This window comes from Trachemys scripta, chromosome 14 (genome assembly GCF_013100865.1).
Source record: "Trachemys scripta elegans isolate TJP31775 chromosome 14, CAS_Tse_1.0, whole genome shotgun sequence".
Lineage (NCBI taxonomy): Eukaryota > Metazoa > Chordata > Testudines > Emydidae > Trachemys > Trachemys scripta.
The window spans coordinates 27,440,400-27,463,138 of record NC_048311.1 but is presented as its reverse complement, the minus strand read 5'-3'; the positions used below and the strand labels follow the sequence as shown (position 1 = coordinate 27,463,138).

The following is a 22,739-nucleotide window of genomic DNA, read 5'->3' as shown; positions in this document are numbered from 1 at the left end:
TGCACCAATTCCTGAAGGCCATCTTGTAGTTTCTTTGATAATAATAGGGCCTGATCTTGCAAACCATCACTCAGCAAAGGCAAGGCTGGGCAGTCTCAGTGAAGTCTGGATCCTATGTCTGAAAAGTGTTTTGAAGTTAAAAAATGCTAAGAAAAGGTAAAATGGAATTATTCCATATTTCCATAACAATACAATGTAAAGCATAGGAGTTAGAGATTGAACAGATCTTTTAGATAAGCCTTACTGTTTCTCTGCCAGTGCGGGACTCTACTTACAGAACATTTTCCAGTGTTTTGTACAGTCTTATTTTTAAATATGACAAGCATAGGGATTTCCTTTACTCCCCTGGGGAGACAATTCCACAGCCTAAATAGCTTTTGCTGATGGGAAGTTCCTCCCAATTTCCCAAGGTTCAGTTTCATCCCACTACTCCTAGTTACGCATTCCTCTATGACCCAAATTGATTCTGCAATAAAATAAAGCCAGTTGTGCCTTTGGATTTCATTTCTCTCTGCTGTCCACTTGCAAGCTTCCTTCACTTTCCTGGCTGGCTGCTGGCACTCTAGGAGAGACATGCTGTTTTGTTTAAATCCTCCACATTCTTTGCTGTGCCATATCCCCATTGGCCGGATGGGGCCATCCTTCCTGCTGTGGCTGCTGATGTCAGACACACACTCAGACCCGAGCTGAAGCTGCTGCTGCAGAGACGACTCAGTTCTGCTAGCTACAACTCACACACACAGAGCTGTGCTGGGGGAAACCCAAGCCCCAGGAAGGATCAAAGGTGTGTGTGTGGGGAAATATCAGGCAGCAGATCCAGTCTCTCCCCCACAGTGCAGAACTGGTGCGTGCATAATAGCAGCTGTAATACAGAGAGGAAGAGGGAGCCTTGTTTATCAGCCCGTAAAGGAAACGTTATAAAGCCTTTGTCTTGGAAGTAAGCATCTCATCCTTGCTGCTGCCACTGCTCCAATGTGCTGCTGCTGGTGACATTAATATTTTAGGCTGGTTGTGGGTTTTTTTGGTTTCTCCAGGCATGTCTTGATATAGCTGAAAAGGAACTGTTGTTTTAATACATTTCCAGCGGATGTCTTTGACTTTAAAGATCGCATTTGATGTTTGAGACGTCTTTGTGTGTATGTATGTGTGAAATTCACATGATCTCAGTTTGAAGGAGGAAGAACTGGAAGAAAGGAGCAGTTGTATTGGTTTTTCTTCTTGCTGGGTCATCCCTCCTGGATGATAGCGTTGGGGTCTTTTGAACACATTGTCAAGTACACACTCGACCAGGGGCTTGATTCATTTTTTGTGGTTTTGTTTTTGCCGTGATCAGAGTGCAGAAATAGCCACTCTTCTCCAGCTTTGCTGGTTTGCAGCAGAAATATGCTCTTGAAGGAGTACCGGATCTGTATGCCTTTGACAGTTGAAGAGGTAGGTGCATTCACTAATAATGCTTATAGTGCATTAACTTATTTGTCCTCCCCCCCCCCCCGAATGATGGCTCAAAGGGAGGTTAGAAAAACATTAGTTATTCTGTGTTTATTTTACTGTCATTTTTCTTTGTACAATGAACTCTTTCCTGTTGTGATTGGTGTAGCGAAGCATATTTCCATTGCAAAATAAGGAAATCTTATGTAAGTGTAGTGAATTCACTGTCATCGAGGTATTAGCTGTAAAAATTTAGAAATCAAACTTTTTGAAAGGGTTGATGTGTGTTGAGATCTAGAATCTGATAAAGCATTTGTCCAATAAACCCAACTTCTAAATACATGAAAACCTTCCTTCTTTAGACTTAAAAATCTCCCTTACATCATTGTTAATAAAAATGGCCTTAAACTTCACGATTGTAGTGTGTAGGTCTCTGATAAAATTATTAATCAATACGCTTTTAGTATTGAAAAAGGTATTTTAAAGTCACATTGCTTTCTATCAATCAGACTAAACTCTCTGGGTCATGGACATTGTGTTTTTTATTTGCCTGTAAAATATCATGCACATTTATGGCAAGGTATACATATCAAAATATGTGTATGTAATAGATTTTTTATACATACATATATAGATATATAGTGAGTGTGTGTTTGTAAGTGTAAGAAATAGCTAGACAGCTAGAGGCCTGCTAATGCATACATATGTGAGTATATTGGTGATGGAGCTTTCCGTTGCACAATGCCACACACAAATAAAAGTATTAGATGCTGCTTTATTAGTTCTTTATGTTGCTGAGGTGAACACTAAAAGAAGAGGGGAGATACTGTTTTGAAAGTCTGACAAATATCAATCCCTTGTCTAACAGCCCCAGACATTTGACGGTGCCTCTTCAGGTCAGTCAAAATCTGAATGTGCATAACATATTTTTTTGCAAACAACCACACTCAGAAAAGTTTCTTTTTTCTACTTTTGCTTTCATCAGTGTGGCAGACTATTTGGTTTCTAAGACCTTTCTGGGCCACAGGAGGGCGCTTTGAATACATTTCTTTTCCTGCAGGCTTTCATTCCCCCATCCCCCTCTCTGCTTGGTGCAGAAATGTATATAAAGGCAATGGGAATACTAATACTATAGTGATTTTATTGCAGTGAATTTGTATCACATAGTTTAAATGTAGCACTGCATTGTCTTTACATTTCTGGAAATCTGCTAGACTTCAATGATGTGTAATGTTTGTGCTTTTGGTATTTATGCAGTAAAATGTACAGACAATAGCACATTTGTAGCTAGTCCTGCATTTCTTGCACTCTACAAACTCCCACTGCAGTCAAAGAGAGCTTGGGGTAGTCTAGGAATGTAGGATTTAGCCCTTAAAGATAATACCTCTTTGGTATCGGAATGCAATATTTGATTATTAAATATTATTACATACAAAGCGTTCCCAAAAGGTATTGTAAGCATTCCATGTTAAAATATAAAAGATGGTAACAAAATACATTTACTTTACAGATCAAAGTGTCCATTATGTTATTTGTTTAAATGATTACTTTCAGATTAATATTTTGCTACCCATTATGGATAACCTTTCCCCCCCATGTATACTACGGTAGAGTCCCTGTTATCATGTCAGTAAGCACACACATCTGTATACAGTCACTTGGGGATACACCTACAGATCTACAGAATTGGCAAATTAAAGTAATATTTTTAAACTGATGAATTTCAGATTTGGTTTTGTCATAGGGGTCCAGTCCTGCGCCCGTAGAAGTCAATGGCCAAACTGACTTCTGTGGGACCAGGATCATCAGAAAGCCATATGTATATGTTCCAAGGTAATAATTCTCCTGTTGTCACATATTTGTGTCAGCTGCAACAATTGTTTCAAAGAAGGAATTGATAGAATAAGCTGTCATGTTGTACTATAGCTCTTAACTTGTCCAATCTATTATTTTATTGGAAGAAGCAGTTTGTCAAAGCCAAACTTCTTTGAACTCAAGCTGCCCTCAAACTATCACAGTGAATTAATAGCAGTTAGGTATGTGTTCAAAAAGGAAACAAGTTCCTTTTCCTTTTAAAAATTAATGTTACATAGCATTGTAGCGTGGAGAGAAAATCAAAACCCCTGATAAAGTTTGTACAGCACATAGCACAAAGGGCTCCTGGTCCATAACTAAGGCTCCTTGGCACTATGGTAATACAAATAAATAATATAAAAAAATAAGGACGGGTCACATTCTGTACAGGGAGACTCAGGTGAGCAAGATTAGGTTGAAAATCTTTTGTCCTCTATGATATGCACCGAATTATTTAGGATGCTCACTCTTGCTGCAGATTATTCTCTGGTGTTAAGTCATCCATTATTTCATCTGATAACCACAGCTGAGAGATGTCAGTGACAGAGACGGGAGATGGGTATGATCTATAGTATTTCACTTGTTAATTACACAATGAATTAGAGCAGTGGTTCCCAAACTTGTTCCGCAGCTTGTGCAGGGAAAGCCCCTGGCGGGCCGGGCCGGGCAGGTTTGTTTACCTACCTCATCCGCCGGTTCGGCCGATCGCAGCTCCCAGTGGCCGCAGTTCGCTGCTCCAGGCAAATGGGAGCTGCTGGAAGCGGCGCGGGCCGAGGGACGTACTGGGCGCCACATTACTGACAGCATGTCTACTTCCAAAGTGATGCATTGTGGATAGGGGCACTCATGAGAGCTGAGAAACATTTTGGAACTAGATTCAGAGAGGTCTAACTACCTCCTGCAAGGTGTTTATTGCCCTCAAATCCTGTGGGATTCAGTGGGAATTGAGGATGTGCAGCACCTTGTAGGATTAGGATAACTAGTAACTAGTTGAAAAATTCAGCATTTCTTTCTTACACAAGAGCTTGGTTTTCTCTTTTCTATTCTGTAGAGGTTCTTATACCTCTCTCATTACCGTAGTATCTGAGCACCATCCTGTAGCATATTAAGCAGTGTGACTGACATCTTTCATGTGTTCATTCTCATATCTTCTCTCTAGGAAGTGAAGTGTGTGCAGTAGAGTGTCTTGTTTTGGTAGGGCTTTGTTTTGTTTTGTTTTGTGCCCTTTTCCTTACTAATAATCCTATTGCACTGTTCCTTTCCCCATGTGAAAGTTCTGGCTATGAGCCTATGCACTTTATACATGAAATCATGAAATGCTCTGTCTCCAAAGAGACTTTTCCGTGGCTGTTGTTTTGTTTTGAGGGTTTCTTTTAGTACTGACCTACTAATTATCCATGCATAAAACTCTCTCATAACATGAATGAAAAAGAAGACTCCTTCCTTACTCTTCAATGTTGTGTTGGGGTTCCCCTGAGACCTTTTCCACTCAGTTCCCAAGAACTCAGTTCGACTCCAGTCTCCTCACTCAGTTTTCTTTATTTGTCATACAGCAAAGCTACGCTGAGTAGATCAAGCTCAAGCATAGGAGGTGGGTATAAGGCAAACCGCACTTTCAAAGGTACACAGCAAACCTCTTCCTTTATATAGATTTACACATTGCATTGCATTTACTATACCATTGCATTACATGTTTTGAAATTGGCTTGGTTGCTTTGTAGGAACCAATCCTTATACAGCATGCTTTGTCCATGCACTGTCCATGCACAATTTACTCTTTACGTCGTCTTTACATTACCAGCTTATCTTGTCCATTGTAAATGGTTCCCCCTTACTGTAGCTAGTACAGACATTTTGTTTCCAGGCTGCTGATCCATTTACTTTCTAATCCTGTCTCCCGAAAAATAAAGCCTCACCTATGACAATTACTCATGTCAAGCCAGGCCTACATATTGTATTGTGGTGATCTCCGAAAAGTGAATTATTCCATAACCATATGTATGGAAATACCCAGGCACAATAGGTAAATTAAGGGCTGGGTTTTATCCATATTATGTAAGCAATTTAATCCAAATCACTTAGGGTCAGATTTTCAAAAACAGCTTCTACATTTGTGTGCATAATTTTGAATGTACAAATAAATATAATTTGTGTGTGAAAATGGAATTGTGTGTTTAAATCAAGTAGTTAAATGTCTACCTGATTTGTACAGAAGTAAATCTGCACAGACAAATGGAGCAGCTATTTCAATGCTCCTTTGATTATTAGGTCCTGGATATTATTTCAAGGGAAAATGTCATTTAGACTCAAAAATTGATACATCTCAAAATAACAGGGCAGTGCTAATTTCAGGTTTAGACCTTCTGGTATCAGGTGTGCTGGGGCCAACTCCTGTTGTTCTTTAAAAGACAAATCTTCCATTGAAACGAACAGTAGATTCACCAAAGTATAGAATGTAAGAATTAGCCCCTGAAATTTTATTTTGGAGTCTGAGCCACCGACCAAGAATTATACTGTCCCATATCTAGGTCCTTATGAAGAACGTATTCTGGAAGGGCTCTGCCATACATAGTAGCTTCCCCATAACTACTCCAGTTAGTCTACTTAGACAGTCAGTTGCGTATTGATGCCATTGAAGATTGATACCCTGGTTCAAAGCAGTTTGAGATTCATTCTTACGCAAGAAAAAACACACAGTAATGTCAGTGGGAGTTTTTTCTATACATCTGTAGCATTAGTTCCTTAATATTTCTTAGCAATTAAAACATTCCAAAGGATACAATTTAATATTGGTTAATATTGCCATTAACTGAAATATTACCAAGTATATATTTTGCCCTAAGGGCCAGATTATTCCTGGCTTTTGTGCAAGGATACAAGGTAAAGTCCAGGGGAGAAAAGTACATCTTTGCACATTTGCTCTGTATACCACAAAGCTCAATCCTTTCCTGAGCTCTTGCCAGAATACTATGGCTCCATGCCCTCCTCCTCCACCTTTAAGGCTGTCGCTAAATGTCACAGTCAAGTCATTACAGGATATGTCCACACTGCAATTAAACACCTGTGGCTGACCTATGTCAGCTGACACAGACTGGGGCAGTAAAATTGCAGTTTAGATGTTTGGGCTTGGGCTGAAGCCTGGGCTCTGGGACCCTCCCCCTTGTGGTGTCCCAGAGCTTGGGCTCCTGCCTGAGCCCAAATGTCTACATTGCAGTTTTGCAGCCCCACAGCCCAAGCATGAGTCAGCTGACAAGGGCCAATCAGGGTGTTTAATTGCAGACATACCCACAGAGAGAACTGCATGTCAGTTACCATGAGTCTAGGATTGTTTTCAAATATTTCATTGGAAACTGTCTAATTACCTAAGTAATAGTCTGGGAAACGTCCCTTGGACTGCTTTCCCAGGATAAACACAACTACAGGCAAGACTTTGCAAATTTAACCAAAATATAAATGATGTCTGAGGAGCCCTCATAATGCAATTGCCCACCACATGCCAATTCTGTCATCCTGGTTCCTCATCTTGTAATGCTTGCTTGAGGAATTAAAAACCAGTCCCTCTGTTGACAGTCTTAAACCTTGCAAATTACAAAAGTAGTTTCTTTTCAATAGTACATTAGGAAACTAAAGTCTCATGAAGTAATTGTTTTGAACATATTTCCAATCTTAAAACCAGGCTACAATTAACAAACCATTCCAGCTCTCAATTTTCTTTCCCATTACATTTTAATTACTGTATTTTCTGGCGTATAAGACTACTTTTTAACCCAGGAAAATCTTCTCAAAAGTCGGGGGTCGTCTTATACGCCGGGTGTCGTCTTATAGGGCGGGTGCTGAAACTTCCGAGCCGGACTGGAGAATCTGCGGTCGCCGCATATGGTGGGGGGAGCTCAAAAACGGCCGCGGCCGCATCCCCGCCCGATGACGAGGTGAGGGGGCACCTCACCGGGAAGGTGTAAGTGAAGGGCGGAGCAAGCTGCAGGCGTCCGGGACGCCCGGGGTATGGAAAAAAGAGATAGAGCGGCGCTGTGCCCAGAAAAACACGCCTCTTTCACCAGTCTGGCCCGCCCTTGTATCCTATTACCGTACCTCCTTCTCTGCCTCTCAGATCTCGCTCCTGAGGACTGCAGTGAAGCGGCGCAGGCGCGCATGTGCGAGATCTGAGAGGCAGAGAAGGAGGTAATAGGATACAAGGGCGGGCCAGACGGGTGAAAGAGGCGTGTTTGCGCTACCGCTTTGATAGTCTTGGAGACAGGGAGGGCTGGGCAGGCAGGGAGAGCTGACCAATCCAAGCAGGCTTTGTATACAACAACCAGCCAATCACCAGTAAGGTACATCGCTTGCCGTGATTGGCTGGTTGTTGTATACTGGGTACCACATACAGTACAGCACCAGTATCTGTACCTGTTCATACAATATAGCACCAGTACATACAGTACAGTATACAAATGTCCAACAGTCAAAACCCCATCATGGCTCCACCAGCAAGAAGAAAAATATGAAGCCAGTTTCAAACTTAAAGTTGTAAACTTTGCCATGGAACATAATAACTGCGCTGCTGCAAGACAATATGGAGTAACAGAAAAGATGGTTCGGGACTGGAAAGCAAATGAAAAAGCATTAAAGAGTATGCCAAGGGGTAAGTGTGCATTAAGAAGAGGCACTCCACATTGGCCAGAACTCGAAAAACATGTAGCAGACATGGTGAATGAGCATCGCCAAAACGGTTATGTAGTGACACGAAATAAAATACATTTGTTTGCACTTCAGTGGGCCAAATCTAACCCAGATCACAGCAACAGATTTAAGGCCACCGTATCCTGGTGTACTAGATTCATGGGAAGGCATAATATGGTACTGAGGCAAAAGATGAAAATTGCCCCAAAATTACCTGCAGATCTTGATAGCAAAGTAAATAGTTTCCATCGATACGTAATACAACAGCGCACTAAACATGGCTATGCGTTAAGTAGTATTGGAAATATGGATGAAACTCCAATGAATTTTGATATGGTTGGAAATAAAACTGTCCATCAAAAAGGTGAAAAAACAATTTTAATTAAAACAACAGGACATGAGAAGTCCAGTTTTACAGTGGTACTAGGATGCACAGCTGATGGCGCCAAACTGAGACCAATGATTATTTTTAAAAGAAAAACAATGCTGAAATTCAAGTTCCCTGTTGGTTGTTTTGTACATGTGAATGAAAAAGGCTGGATGGATGAAGAAGGGGTAAAGCTATGGCTTGATAATGTATGGAGCAGGCGACCAGGTGGACTTACTCAAAAATGTAGTCTACTGGTGTGGGATATGTTCAGGGCTCATTTAACTCCCAGCACCAAGCAAATGCTTGCAAGACTAAACACAGATGCGGCAGTTATTCCTGCAGGATTGACATCGTTGGTACAGCCACTGGATGTGTGCCTAAACAAGCCATTTAAAGATCGCATTCAAGAACAGTGGAATGAATGGATGGTTAGCGGCGAAAAGTCATTCACAAAAGGAGGAAACATGCGTGCTCCACAGTTGGATGTTTTGTGCAAGTTTGTCATAAAAGCCTGGAATGATATTGATGCAGAAACAGTAATCAAGTCTTTCAAGAAGTGTGGCATATCAAATTCATTAGATGGTATGGAGGACGACTACTTGTGGCAAGATGAAGAGGAAGCCGAAGCTGAGACCACACCATCTGATACGGAATTCGATCCATACGATGACTGCCTTACAAATGTATCACAAGATGTCATTGATGTACTTATGATATCAGATGACGAACAGGAGGATTTTGAAGGCTTTTAAAGGGAAACTGTCACGCCAGCAAAACCTGTAAAAATACCGTAGCTTGCAGTTATGATGGGCGTTGCTAACTGGCCAGGGACTTACCCGGCACTTGCTCTCTCTCTCTTGTTTGTTATCTTCCTCCTATCATCATCAGTTCCAGTTTGGTTGACAGCTTAGAAAACAAACAGCATGGCAGCTCCCATGGGTTTATTGTCTTATCCTTCCTTTCAGCTTTAGAGTGAATTAGGAAAAGTTTAATCCACTTGCACTGTTTTATGTTTACATGTTTGATGACAAACAGCCTTATGTTTATAAGTGACAGTTTTCCTGCTAAGTACCTGCATGTCATAAGCATTTGAATTAAAATTACCATATTGAAATCAAATCTGATGTTTTTTTAATTTTTTTTTGGTGGTGCGTTGGAAGAGGGGTAGTCTTATACGGCGAGTATATCCCAAACTCTATATTTTAACTGGAAAAGTTGGGGGTCGTCTTATACGCCCAGTCGTCTTATACGCCGGAAAATACGGTAGTTCATTTTAACTAATAGGAACATTTATATTACATCATATGAGAAAATACTACAGGATCCTACATAAAGTCACTCAGAAAACTGTTCATACAGCTGAAGTGTGTTTTGCCTGCAGATAGTAAAAAGATTCAGAAAGGTTTGTGCTCCATACCAGATCATAATTCCTGTCTTTTTTCTGTGTAGAAAATATCATGTGACTTTAATACCTTCCAGCTACATTATCCGAAAATGTTGAGCAAACTGGACAGTATGGCGGGGGTGGGCGTGTGAACGTGCATAATGTGAGGAGCAAGGCCAACAGGTGAAGCCTTGGATCTCTGATAATTTTCTGAACAATGTCTGGGGAGAGATTGCTCTGCAAGGAAATGGGAGCCAGCAACCATTTCCTTCCAGTTTGGAAGATTGAGTTATTAATTGTATAAAATGTTATTAGAAAAATGTGAAGTCATATCTCACCAACGTTTTGAAGCCAAATGTAAAACAAAGTGAGTCATCCTCAGTATTTTCCAGAGAACAGGCTATCACCAGATCTTAAACTTCTTATTCTGAAGAAATTCCCACTGAATAAAATAGTTTTAAGTTTTAGTGAGTCAGGATTTTAGAGCTTCCAAATACAAGTAATCATGAAAAGTGTCTGTCATGTTTCCAGACATCCAAATATTAGTTTTTTCCCCCCAATATGTACTGTTTACATAGAAATATTTGAACAACCAGTTTTGTTTGGTGACAACCTATATTTGCAGTCTAAGGAGCTTGTGGACATCTAACCCTGAAGAGCAGGCCCGTCGACGGGGGGGCAATTGCTCAGAGGCCCAGGCGATTTAAAAGGGCCCCGGGGCCGCCACTGTCGGCAGCGCAGCAGGGCTAAGGCAGGCTTCCTTCCCCCGCCCCGAGTTCCAACTCTGCAGCTCCTATTGGCTGGGGACTGTGGCCAATGGGAGCTCTGGGGGAGGTGTCTGTGGGCAGCAACGTGCGGAGACCCCCTGGCTCCCCGCCTAGGAGCTGTTGCTAGAGGGGTGTGCCAGTTGCTTTCGGGAGCTGGCCGAGGTAAGCGCTGGTCCCCTACCCCCTCCTGCACCCCAACCTCCAGCCCCAGCTTAGAGCCCATATCCTGCACCCAAACTCCCTCCCAGAGCCCGCACCCCCTCCTGCACCTAAATTCCCTCCCAGAGCCCTTACCCTGTACCCCCTCCCACATCCAAACTCCTTCCCAGAGCCTGCACCTCGCACCCCCTCCCGCATCCCAAACCCCTGCCCCAACCTGGTGAAAGTGAGTGAGCGTGGGGCAGAGGGAGGGGGAATGCAGTGAGCAGGGGCGGGCCCTTGGAGAAGGGGCGGAACAGGGGCGTGGTCTCAGGGAAGGGGCGGGACAGAGGCAGGGCAAGGGTCTTTGGGTTTGCGTGATTAGACAGTTGGCAACCCTACCGGGCAGGCATATGGAAGCCCTGGCTGTGCTGGAAGAGGGCTCCCAGCAGTGCAGCCAGCAGCTCGCTAGCCACCAGCAGCACAGGCGCAGCACCGCCCAAATGTCAGGCGGACCACATCCATGGCTTGCGCGTGCGTGGGGGCCCGTTGACTGTTCTGCATTGGGGCCCGGAACTACTGTCAGCGGATCTGCTAAAGAGATTTGTAGTCTGCTGATTGCTCTGTGTACAAAGAGCAGGTTTTTTTAGCATGTCAGACAGAGACATTTAAGGCTGTTTGAAACTATTTGAGGTTGTGTTTGTATGCACAGAGAAGTAGCTGACAGTACTTATGTACATGCATAATTATTTGCTGGGTTGGGAACTTTAGCTCCAAAACCACTGGCTTCTTTCTATTACATGATCTTTCTAAGGGAAAATCTCTGTTATGGTAGTGAAGTACTGTATAGAAGGACACTTTCTTTTTCTCTAAACTATAATCACCCACCAGGGGGCAATACTGTAATCATTACTAATGAATAAAATAATCAATAATTGTTTAGTCTTTTTTTCAAATATAACCTATGCATATGTTTTCAAAGAGATGTAATTAAATAGAACATTTGAATGGATTGTAACAAGTTGTTTGTAAGCCAGAGGAGAGCAAATAAACATTAGATACATGTCAGATTTTCAAATTAGGTTCATTTTTAATGACCTGTAACTCAAAAACAGTCTGACCACATTCTTCAGACTTTGCAGAAAAATTATTCTTATCCTACACAGTAAGACTGGCAGTTTTCATACCAAGTTATAGGGGGTAGAAATCAAAGCTTATAATGAAGCCTGACTGAAGCCTTAGCTATGGAGAGACTATCATGTTTCCATTATCTTATTGTGATTTCCTCAAAGGATCTTGCAGCAGTTTTTGAATTGAAATGGGAAGAGATTTGTTCATCATCGTTGCTCAACAGAACCTGGCTCACAATCGTTATCTTCTTTCTGCATATTAATCTGCTGAAGCACTGATGTGCTTGGCAGAAATGAATTAATGGCTAATTACTGATCTACAAACTCTCCTGGCCTTCCCTGTATACATCTTTTTACTCTCCAAAAGAAAGAATTGTAAAAGAATCACTTGGACAAGCAGATCTGATCTGATATCTCATGGTCAGTTATATCTGCTTACATCACAAGGCCTTCATTAGAACATGACCTCAGATTGACCTTGAAGATTACAAGTTAGGGAGAACAGTTGTAACCATATAACATCTAAAGCATGTGAAGCTACTACTATATAGGTCCTGGAAAAAGCCTGAAATAAATTGACTTCTCATAATAGCTATAGATGTTTTTGTTTTATTTTTATTTATAGTCTAGTAGTTTAGAAGAAATGATTGGAAGCCAGGAGGGACGTGTTTTAAAGGGGGAAGAGAACGACTGGCCTGCTTTACACTTGAGCGCTCTGTAGCCTCACTCAAGCCACCTGTAGAACTGGGGAGAAGTAGAACAGTGCGGAACAGATGTCATATCTGAGCTGAACTCCTCTGCAAATAGAAGATCAAAAATAATTCTTCTTTTACACTTCAGCCCCATTTCACACTTCAACCCAATACTGTAAAAGAAAACAAAAGTGTTATTGGAAAATTCTATGATGATTAATTGAAAAATGTATTGAGTTAATAAGAACTTGTCAGTGGAAAAGATTAGATGTTAGCTGAGCAGCTCTCCCTATAACACACACATGTAAATTACAATAAAAATACACTTGGGATGGATGGAGAACAATGGGTATTTCTTTCAGTGTTGAAGTCCTTTAGCTTTAAAAAGCAAAAAGGTTAACACTTTTGATTGGAAGATTTGGTCTGACATAATTTAGAGCCCAATCCTGCAGTCCTTACACAGGAAGAGCTGCCAATTAATACTTCGCACTTATTGTACCTTTTATCCAAAGAGCTCTAGACCACTGTATACATTTTGGTTTTCTCCAGAGCTCTGCGAGGTAGGTTAGTATTTATTAGACCTGTATAACAGATGGGGAAACTAAAGCACGGAGAGGGTAAGTCCTATATTTTCAAAAGTAGCCTCTAATTTTGAGTGCCTTAATTTAAGGGTTTTAGCCCCTTAGCCCAATTTTCAGAGGTGCTGAGCACATGCAGCTCCTATCTAAGTTAATGGGAATGGCCAGTGACCAACACCTCTGAAAATCAGGCCACTCTTATTTAGGTTTCTAACTATGGATGGATGTAGATGCCTAACTTTAAGCTCTGAAGTTTGAAAATGTTGGCTTTGATAAGTACATTCTCCCTTGCTACAGTCTAATTTCCTAATCTGTTTTTGAGCTGGAATGCTGGAAATACCCCATTTTTGGATGCATTTTGTCAGACTCTAGATGATGATCTTAATTTAAAACTAAAATATTAGGCAATTATAGGTCTTAAAGTGGAGTAAGATCTTTAAGTTTTTGGAGGGAAAAAATTTCTGCAATAGCCATATGAACAGGTTTGCTCCTGGAAACCCTGGCTGGTAAGCCTCTGGGTGAATTAACCAGCACAGAGAGTCCACCAAAGTACCTTCACCAAGTGTCTTTATTATTGTTTATGCGCCAAGTACATCACAATATAGCAGCAGATCTGTGAAGCCCTTTCCTGCTCCCTGAGTCAGCCTTGTTTTCTTCCCTGGGTTCTCCAGCTGGTAAACTAAATACCTCGTTAGCTCATCAGGTTCTGTAGAGCTGTAAGTGATCCCTTCTGTCCTTCCAAACCCTAATCATGTTTCCTAAATCCCTCCTAGTCTAACTATACCCCAGGCCTGGGCTGATCTAAGTGACTAGGGTGCTGGCCTCCAAAGGGATGAGATAGTTATGTTTGAAAATTAGCACCTCAGCCTGTGTGAGGGAATGTCTCCAAGTTGATCTGGCAGGTTTTAATATAGATAACATCAGTTAGGAATTGTTTTCTCCTTGACAAAATATTCTGTCTAGATGATCATATAGCCCTATAACCAATGGTTTTGTCATTGACTGATTCATCCAGCATCCTCTGTGTGACTGGTGGACTGACAAACATGTTCCCCAAGCTGTCTTTCTATAGCTGAGTCAGTTGTGGTTGCTGGAATACATGCAGACATTGTAGTTAGCTATTCCATCCTGAATATCTGAACACTTGAAACAAAGATTTAGCTGTCATGCTAGACACTAATATACTGTTGGCATGGGAATAGTTGATCTGCATATGCAAACTGGCTCTTTAGTTATACTCCATAATTTTGGATGAGGCATGAACCTTGGCTTTACATCCTTATGTATGGAAAAGAAAAACTCATTTATTAACTATAAGGAAAAAACATAAAAAAGCAGTATGCTATTATATGCAATTTCTCTAGCCCTTTGGGCTTCTACTTTCCTGGTTCCCACACAACTCAGCAGCATTCACGTTGACCAACAGTACAGTTAGTAACATTTACCACCTTGATCTTGACATTGAGCATCCTTCTTATATCAGTGTAAAAAGTCCTATAGAGCAGAATGTGTCATCCATTGCAGCGTTGCTGTGATCCAATGGCCCCTTCAATGTAGACTTAAGAATTCTATATTCGTTATTGCCCTAAAGCTGTGAAACTGTTTCTCACTGATGTACGCACCGTTGAGACATATTCTCATCTAATTTACATCAGTGTAAAAATCCTGAGTAGCTTCACTTACAGAGAACAGAATACAGCCCCTTTCATTTGACTACAAATGCAAACCATGATGATCAACTGTCTTTAGCTGAAATTACCAATGCCTACTTAGAGCTAGCCCAGCAGATGGTGAAGGCTGACTATTGTATTGTTTGCTGTACAATGTATTATCGAATTGGGGACACTGGGCCACATCCTCAACTGGTTTAAATCAATGCATCTTCACTGAATCCAGTGGAGCTGTGCTGATTTACAGCACTGAATATCTGACCCAGTGTTTTCCAGGATGTCAGCGGAACTATTGTTACTATCAAGATAAAATAAACTATACGGTATGTGAACTGGCACGTAACTAGATTTAAATTAGGAATTAACTAGTTAGCAGCTGTTGTACTGGGAGGTTATTTGCCAAGGTATCATATTCTGTATGATTGCTGAAGCCCAGACGTATCACGTGAGAGAATAATGTGGTCTAGGCTCAGAACTATGAGCCAGCAGCTCTTCGCTTCTGATCCCAGCTCTGACACTGTCTCTCAATCTGACCTTGGGCAAATCTCTCAATGTCTCTGTGCCTCACTTTTCCCAACTATAGAATGGCAAGAATAATACTTACAGTGTCCCTGTGAAGTAGGTAACATTTACTTATCAAAGTTTGCAATGGGCTGTTAAGGTGAAAGGTACAAAGCAGATCTAATTATTATTGTGATTAGGACTATCATCTGATCTGAAGCATGTTAAACCTGACTTTTATTTCTAAAATGCTCTTTAATATTTCAGTCTAGATGCAGCTAAGAAAATACACAAATTTAACTTGGAGCTAACGTGTCCTCCAGAAAGTTACAAACTCTTCCCTCATGTTACATATAACAAATGTCACAAATACTGTGTCAAATACTGTCATTTTACTTATCCCCAAATATCTTAAATGCTCAGTCCCAGTTTGTTTGGGGATGGTAGAAAAAAGCAAAATTCAGTCAGACATATCACCAAAACTTTGAAGAAATACAGCAAACATTTAAGGCCTGATTCAAATCCGATTGAAGTCACTTAAAAGACCCATTTATCTTAGTAGGCTTTGGATCACATTTTTAGAGGCAACGTACACCTAATTTCTACTAGAATAAGATTTTATACACAGAACTCTTAATCCAACGCTAGATTTTATTCCTTTAAGTCGTCTTCTTGGTTCATTTTTCTCCCTGGTTTCAGTTAACGGGTGACTGACCAATTCTGAATCCCCAGAAATGTACAAAAATGTAGTCTTTACGTTTAGAGCATATTCTGAATTTTGCAGGGTACAAAATTATAAAACTGCAGTTTCAATGATTTTATTAGAAAATCTTTCTCACTTCCTCCAGATGTCTCCTGTGGGATTGTGGCTGAACTTTATTTTATTTATTTATTTTATTTTATTTGCATTGCAGCAGCCTCAATGACTTCAATCAGGAAAATTAAAATTCTTTTTCCTTCAGATGTTGTCTTCCCTCCCCCCATTTTCCTTATTCTTGCTAAGATTTTCTTTCTTTCTGATCTGAAACCCTAACAATTACCATATTTCCTATTTTGTTGTTGTAGTTGAGCCTTTTGCGGGAATCTTATAGCATTTTACCTAACTTTAACCACGAGTGGCCCATTTGAGGTAAATGGGATTATTCAAGTGCATAAATGTATGCAGGATTGGGGCCTTAATCTAGCAAGAGGTTCGTACATTTTATCTGCAGAACAATCAAAAGTCTCTAGATGTTTTCCTCTGTTTGTTTTAAGATTGATTGCTCCTCAGTACCGTAATTTGAGAACATTTAAGCACTATGAAAGTACAGATTGTTTTCTGTACTTAGATGCAATAATGTAGTAAAGCTGAATGTCTTTTGTTTCATTTCCATCATATTAGTTCTTGGTTTTGTTTCAGCATAGGCTAAATGATATTGCACAACTGATGACCTTGTGTTGTTGGCTTTGAATCATTATTTTTCACAATACATAACAAAATAATTATCTGACAATGCCAGTCCAGTATAAAGCACTTTTTTTTAGCCAACATTTACTCAATTGCCTGATTGACACTCATTCAGTGAAGATCAGTATATACAGGACTTAGCACTGTGTGTGGTTACACCTATTTTGTTTACATTTTTATATCAAAATTATTTGGAAGCATAATATTAATCTGAGTTTGAATATGCCACTTTATTTGAAACACTATTAGCATGCCACAGCACCAAGTGAAACAAAACAACATGTTTGCCAGAAATTTTAAAACAATGATAATTGTAGTGTTAAGAATGTTACCTGGTATCATTCTAGGTAACAAACACCTAATCAGATTTTTTGTTGATAATTTGTGAATACAAATCACTATAAGAATCAGGTATATTTAAAATAATCTCTCTTGTAGTTAGGCACAGTGAATTGTGTGGTGTGGATATATGTAACCTGACTCGTTCTCAAAGACACCTTATCATTTATCTTTAATATTGTACTTGATATTGATACTTATTAAAGTCAGTGGAACTTTTTTGTCATTGACTTTAATTGGAGCAAGATAAGACCCGCTGTATTAATTTTTCAAGTTAGTTTATTTCCAAGACCTCGTGGGCTATACATTGCTATTTATAATTTAACTTTCTCAAGCAGCTACACTGTTTATGTTACCATGGTGTTACATGTCATACTTGGGGATGGATATCAGTGCAAAGGCTATCACTGAAAATAGATACTCTCTCCCCCAAATAACAGCGTAACAGGTGGTTACGTTTTTATGAAGTCATAAGACAAGTTCGATACAAGTGAATTACAGTCTGATACCTCTGACCCATCCTTTTCACTAGGCAATATTCATGTATCCTTGTATTGCTGTTTTATCTTTTAGTTTTAAGAAGTGCTGTGTAATCTTTCAGTTACAGAAGGACAGAAAGTGCTTGAGCTCAGAATTATTGTGAAATTGTTGGAGTTGGATTTAGTTCATTCACTGCTGGAATAAAGAACATCAGTGATTTGTGCTGATTTAGTCCAGGGGATGGCAATGGTAATATCGCTGCCTGTTCTCCTTCCCTTGGCGGCAGCTGCCCTGGAAATGCAAGGAAGTGCAAATTTCAACTCATTGCACCAGTAGGGAAGAATCCAAGAAATAACCCTTCAACCAAGTCAAATCCAGACTGACATTTGTCTAACACTGTTTGAAATTTAGATGTAAGGTAAATTCATTGCAGTTTGTCCAAAAACTTGGAGAAGAGGCATAGGAGAGAGGATATGACAGGTGGAACAGGACCCCAAAGCCTGGCTTCATTCTACCCCCCATGGTATCACTAACCCACCAAACAGGACAACAGGGCTGCAGAGGGTACTTCACTGTACTGCTCAAAGATAACTTAGAGAGGCATTCAAAACTGAGAGTTAGTTAATTGTAGCTGAGCCTGTTTAGTTCAAAAGGGAGAGATATGAGAGTTGTGTTTACCAAGAGCTTGGGAAACTGGTGAAACATAGGTGTGTCTGTATGGTTTGTACTTTTTTAAAGTAAATTATTTATTTATTATTTTATTTCTGAGTTTACTGCTTGTAAAACTGTGTGCAAGAAATGTGCATCCAGAATTTTTTACCAGGTCTGTGTCAGTTTTGGTTAAACTGGAACCCAAGATTTCACAGTTCAGGGCAACTGCACCTGTATTTTCCTTCTGTGGCCCAGCAAGTGCACCCACTTTTACGCTCCTGGATCCTTAGCTGTTAACTCTTTTGGGCAGGGGTGGTCCAGACTGCCCAGTTCCCTGCCTCCACTGTGACTTCCCCAGCAAATCAGACTACCTAAGGAGGCCTGCTTTGCTTTCCCCTCAGAGGCTATAAACAGCATAATTACTTACAGTTATAAGGTACCGTCCAGCTTTCCTAAGCAAGCAAGTTTATTCTTAAGGTGAAAACATTACAGAGAAAACATATTAAAACAAAAAAAGAACCTACACTCATCTAATAAGCTTACCAGAGATCACCCCAACTCCCGCAAGGGCTCTAGTAGGAGTCAGTCCTTCAAACCCCACACAGGGGTTCTTCTGTGGGTACAAGTTCATAACACTTTTTTTTTCCAGAACAAGAACGCTCATGAATTTGTGAGTCCCTCCTTTATACAGTTTGGGCCTTTGATCTTATCCTCATATAACAGGTAATCATCAGCCAAAGGTCCCTTCCTTACGGTGAAGCTTTGAAAGGCTGAGTTGTTGCATAAGCGGAGGGGCTACATTTGCATACACCTTCCCCTAGAGATTTCCTGGAAAACCCACTTAACTTTAAAAGTTCATGCTTGTCTGGAACATCGTTTAAAATAGTCCCACTTCCCCAGGTTTACATTGATCATGTCTTCCCCTAGAATTGTTACATACAATCCCACAATAAACATAAACATTTGAAACTTTAATACAGTGAACACGTAAGGGCTTGTCTACACTTAAAACTCTACAGTGGCACAGCTGCACTGTGTAAACACTTCTTATACCAACAGGAGGGATTCTCCCATCAGCATAAGTAAATCACCTCCCCACGCACTGTCTGTATGGGGACTAAGGTCCGCTTAACTACACCATGGATTTTGCACACCTCTGGCCGACATAGTTAAACTGACCTAATTTTCTAGTGTAGGCCAGGTCTGTGATAATTAAGCTTAATTCATGAAAGTTTTGTCAAGGATAATAAAGGAAATTGCAATATCTGTCACACAAGTAGTAAAGACCTACCTGGAGAGGGTTTGTGTTCAAACCTGAGCCTCTGCTGGTCTTACTCTTGTCTCCTCCACCTAATATATGTGCATGTGTGCGCACAGACACACACAGATTTCACTACAGAGGGCAAAATATTTTTGTAGACCCTTATCTTAAGGTCAGGCTTGACAAAGCGCTGGCTGGGATGATTAGTTGGATTGGTCCTGCTTTGAGCAGAGGGTTGGACTAGATGACGTCCTGAAGTCCCTTCCAACCCCAAAATTCTATGATCTTCTGCATCCTGACAGATCTCATTCATTTATAATCCCTCATAACAACCTTTCCCTCCTATCTTTTCTTCCTCTTTTTTAATGTTTTCTCCTCCCTTCCTATCATTCTCTTCCCCCAACCCAAACAGCTTCTCCTTCTATTTTTTTGAAGTTCTTCCTCTAAGGGCCAACTTGGTCATGTGCTGCCCTGGGCTCCTGCTGACTTCAAGGATCAGGCATCCAGGGTGTATTCCTACAGGCTGCAGTTGCCCTTAGCTCCCAGTAAAGTCAGTGAGAGTTTGTTGTGTACACAATGGCTGTGGAGTCAGCCCTTAACAGTGTTTCTACAAACAAATGAAGGGAAGGGTGTAGGCGAGAGGGAAGAAATAGCTGACCTTTGCTGTAATATCTATAAAACATTTCTTTACTGAAATGAGCACACAAGTCCGTTCTAGTGATGGCTGCTATGTTAAGCGGGTGGTGATGTAACATTTTAGTAGATTTCTGGAGCCAGCCCTCGATTCCATTTCATTTGGCACAGCAGTGAAATTTGTAGAAAGTAAGGGTGCCCTGGAGATATTTCTCACATGTTTGTTTTGAGCTACATAGAGTTGGCTTGATCAAAACTAGTAGGGAAAATATTTGGTACAGCCTATAATTATAAAATTTGTGGTTTTAAAACATTCTACTGCTCACATCACATTTCGTTTGGAAACCAATTTCTTAAATTCATTACTTCAAGAAATTTAATTGTTGATGTGTGCCTCTACTCAGCCCCTCTTGTGCTGTGAGTTCTGATATTTGAGAAATTACTTTAATTTAATTTAGGAGTAGTTCGCTAGTACCATGAAAAACAGAATGGGGTTTAACCATGTGACTATAGGAATCATATGTTAAAATCCGGCATGGTGCTTCAAAAAATCTAGGAGTCAAGGTTTTTTGTTTCTCAATACAAGTCTTGCCTGCACAATGACTGCAGAGCCTGGCCATGTATGTGGTGTTAGTGACATCCTCAAGTATGTTGCGTATGGCAGGAGAACCTTGCAGGCAGTAGTTTGAAAACAGGTCCAGATCTGGCTTCCTGATAGTCATTTAGACAATGGGAGCTGTGCCAGGGCAAAGGGGGGAAATCCCACACTCTCACTCGCGCGCACATGCGTACACACACAGCCAGGATACCAGGGACACTATATGTGGGCTGTGTAGGAAGGACTGGATGATCTGTGTAGTGATAGATCCTCCAGCCCCATCTTGTCTCCAAAGAGACATGATGAGCATGATCATGTTGGTAGCTCTAATGAGAGTAAGGACAATATAGTGTACAGGGTTTATGGAATCCTTGCATATGTTCATGGCATCCTGCCTCTCCTAGCATAGCATTGCCGCAGTGGTTCAGCCATGTCAAGCAACCTCTGTGTCTGCAAAGGAGGAATGGGAGTTTGGTCCAGGTGTCTTCTGTCTCTGGTTATTGGTGTAGCTGTTTTGGAAGTCCATAGCTTTTGCATTAGTGCAGAGAATGATGAAAGAGAATGAATTTCTTTTGTCCCAACCCCAACATCACGCTTAGGGTGATGTGATTTGTTTGTTTATTTTTGCATTAAACCCCTTTTCCTATTTTTTTCTTTGTTCCATTATCAGCGATGTTCAGACCACAAGACAGCAAATTTAATTGTAGATTTTTCAGGCACAGATTTGCTAGTATGTGAGATATTAAATCATTCAAACGATCAGTGTTCTCTTCCTCTCCTTGCCGGCAGTGAAGAAACATATTCTAGAATCTAAACTAGCTGTGTAGGGGCACTCAGAAAAGCTAGCTCCACAGGTGAGAAGTCCAGTTAGAGGCCGGCTTGAAAGGCATTTGTAAAATACATTTAAATAAAATGAAACAAAACATAATTAATTGACGGTTGTGCATACAATAAAAATGACGCAGTGACTCTTGCACAAGTTCTATATATTATTCTCGTTTCAGATGTTTTTAGCTTATGTCCATGTCTCAGGCTTCAGTATATTCCTTCTGCTGGAGTTTTGCCTTAATCAGAGGCTAAGTCAGTCTTTTGATTGTTTTTTTTTCATGCAGCTCTAGGATGTAGAATATTGACAGATCTTTGCCACAAGGATAGCTTTGTGTGTGTTTGTAGCCAGGAGCGCCGCCAGCTTTTCTGCTGCCCCAGGCGGCGGAAGGTCCCGCCCCGAAATGCCGCCCCCCACAGAGGCAGCGGAAGGTCCTGCCGCCAAAATACCGCCGCGGTCGCTGCCCCCCAAATTATAGTGCCCTCGGCGACCGCCTAGGTCACCTAATGGGTTGCGCCAGCCCTGTTTGTAGCCTTGCTCCTAAATTCACTTCCAGATTATTTCTCATTGCTCCTCCTCCCCATTCTGCCCCCGCCCTCCCCGAAAAACCAACATACTGCTATCTTGACATGGACATACTTATATTCAGGCCTTGTCTGAAATTTTTTTTTTTAAGCTGGTTTTGTTAAACTGGTGCGAAAGGCTGTGTGGGCCCTTTTATTTTGGTTTAAACAAGGGACCAGGCTTATTTCTGATTGAATTTAAGCTACAATGAAATTAGTGTCCCCACAGCATTGGTTTAACTAACTCCATTTGAAATATTACTATGTATTATTGGTACTAACACTTTGAGTTAAAGCAGTGTAATTTTATGATATAGGCAAGACTGAGGGCCAAGAAAGTCACTAGGAGGTTTTAAACCTTCTCACAAGGCTGTAGCTACTGCCCTCCTTTCATTGGGTTGCTGTATAATGGTATACATAGTACATAATTCCAGAGCCCTTCTGCAGGGGTAACAGTGTCAGAGGTTGGGCTTGCAAGTGAGGTGGGATCCTTTATCTTTCTAAGGCTTCCCATCCTGCTGGTCATTATACATACGATATTTGATCAACTTTACTGTTACAGCAAAGCTCACACTGTTCCCTGGGGCTGCTAACAAACTGCCAAGTAAGGCTAAGTAAGGAGCTGAGCACTAGTTTTGAAGTAGTCATGCATATTTAATGATAGGAGAGGAAAGAAAATTCAGTGTCTTAGCCCCTCGAGACAAGAATAAGAGTAATTCAGAAAAAGGGAAACAAGTCTGCAAGCTGTTTTT

The 22,739-nt window shown here is 40.9% G+C and overlaps 1 protein-coding gene across 1 annotated transcript in view; it reads left to right on the top strand.

The window, feature by feature from the left end:
- Positions 1–284: 284 nt before the first annotated feature.
- The window catches only part of PITPNC1 (phosphatidylinositol transfer protein cytoplasmic 1), a gene marked incomplete in the record, with an annotated part of 179,748 nt that continues 157,293 nt past the window's right edge, over positions 285–22,739 (top strand). The window contains 1 exon segment of the mRNA XM_034790340.1: positions 285–1,431. Coding sequence (XP_034646231.1) covers positions 1,384–1,431 — 48 coding nt within the window.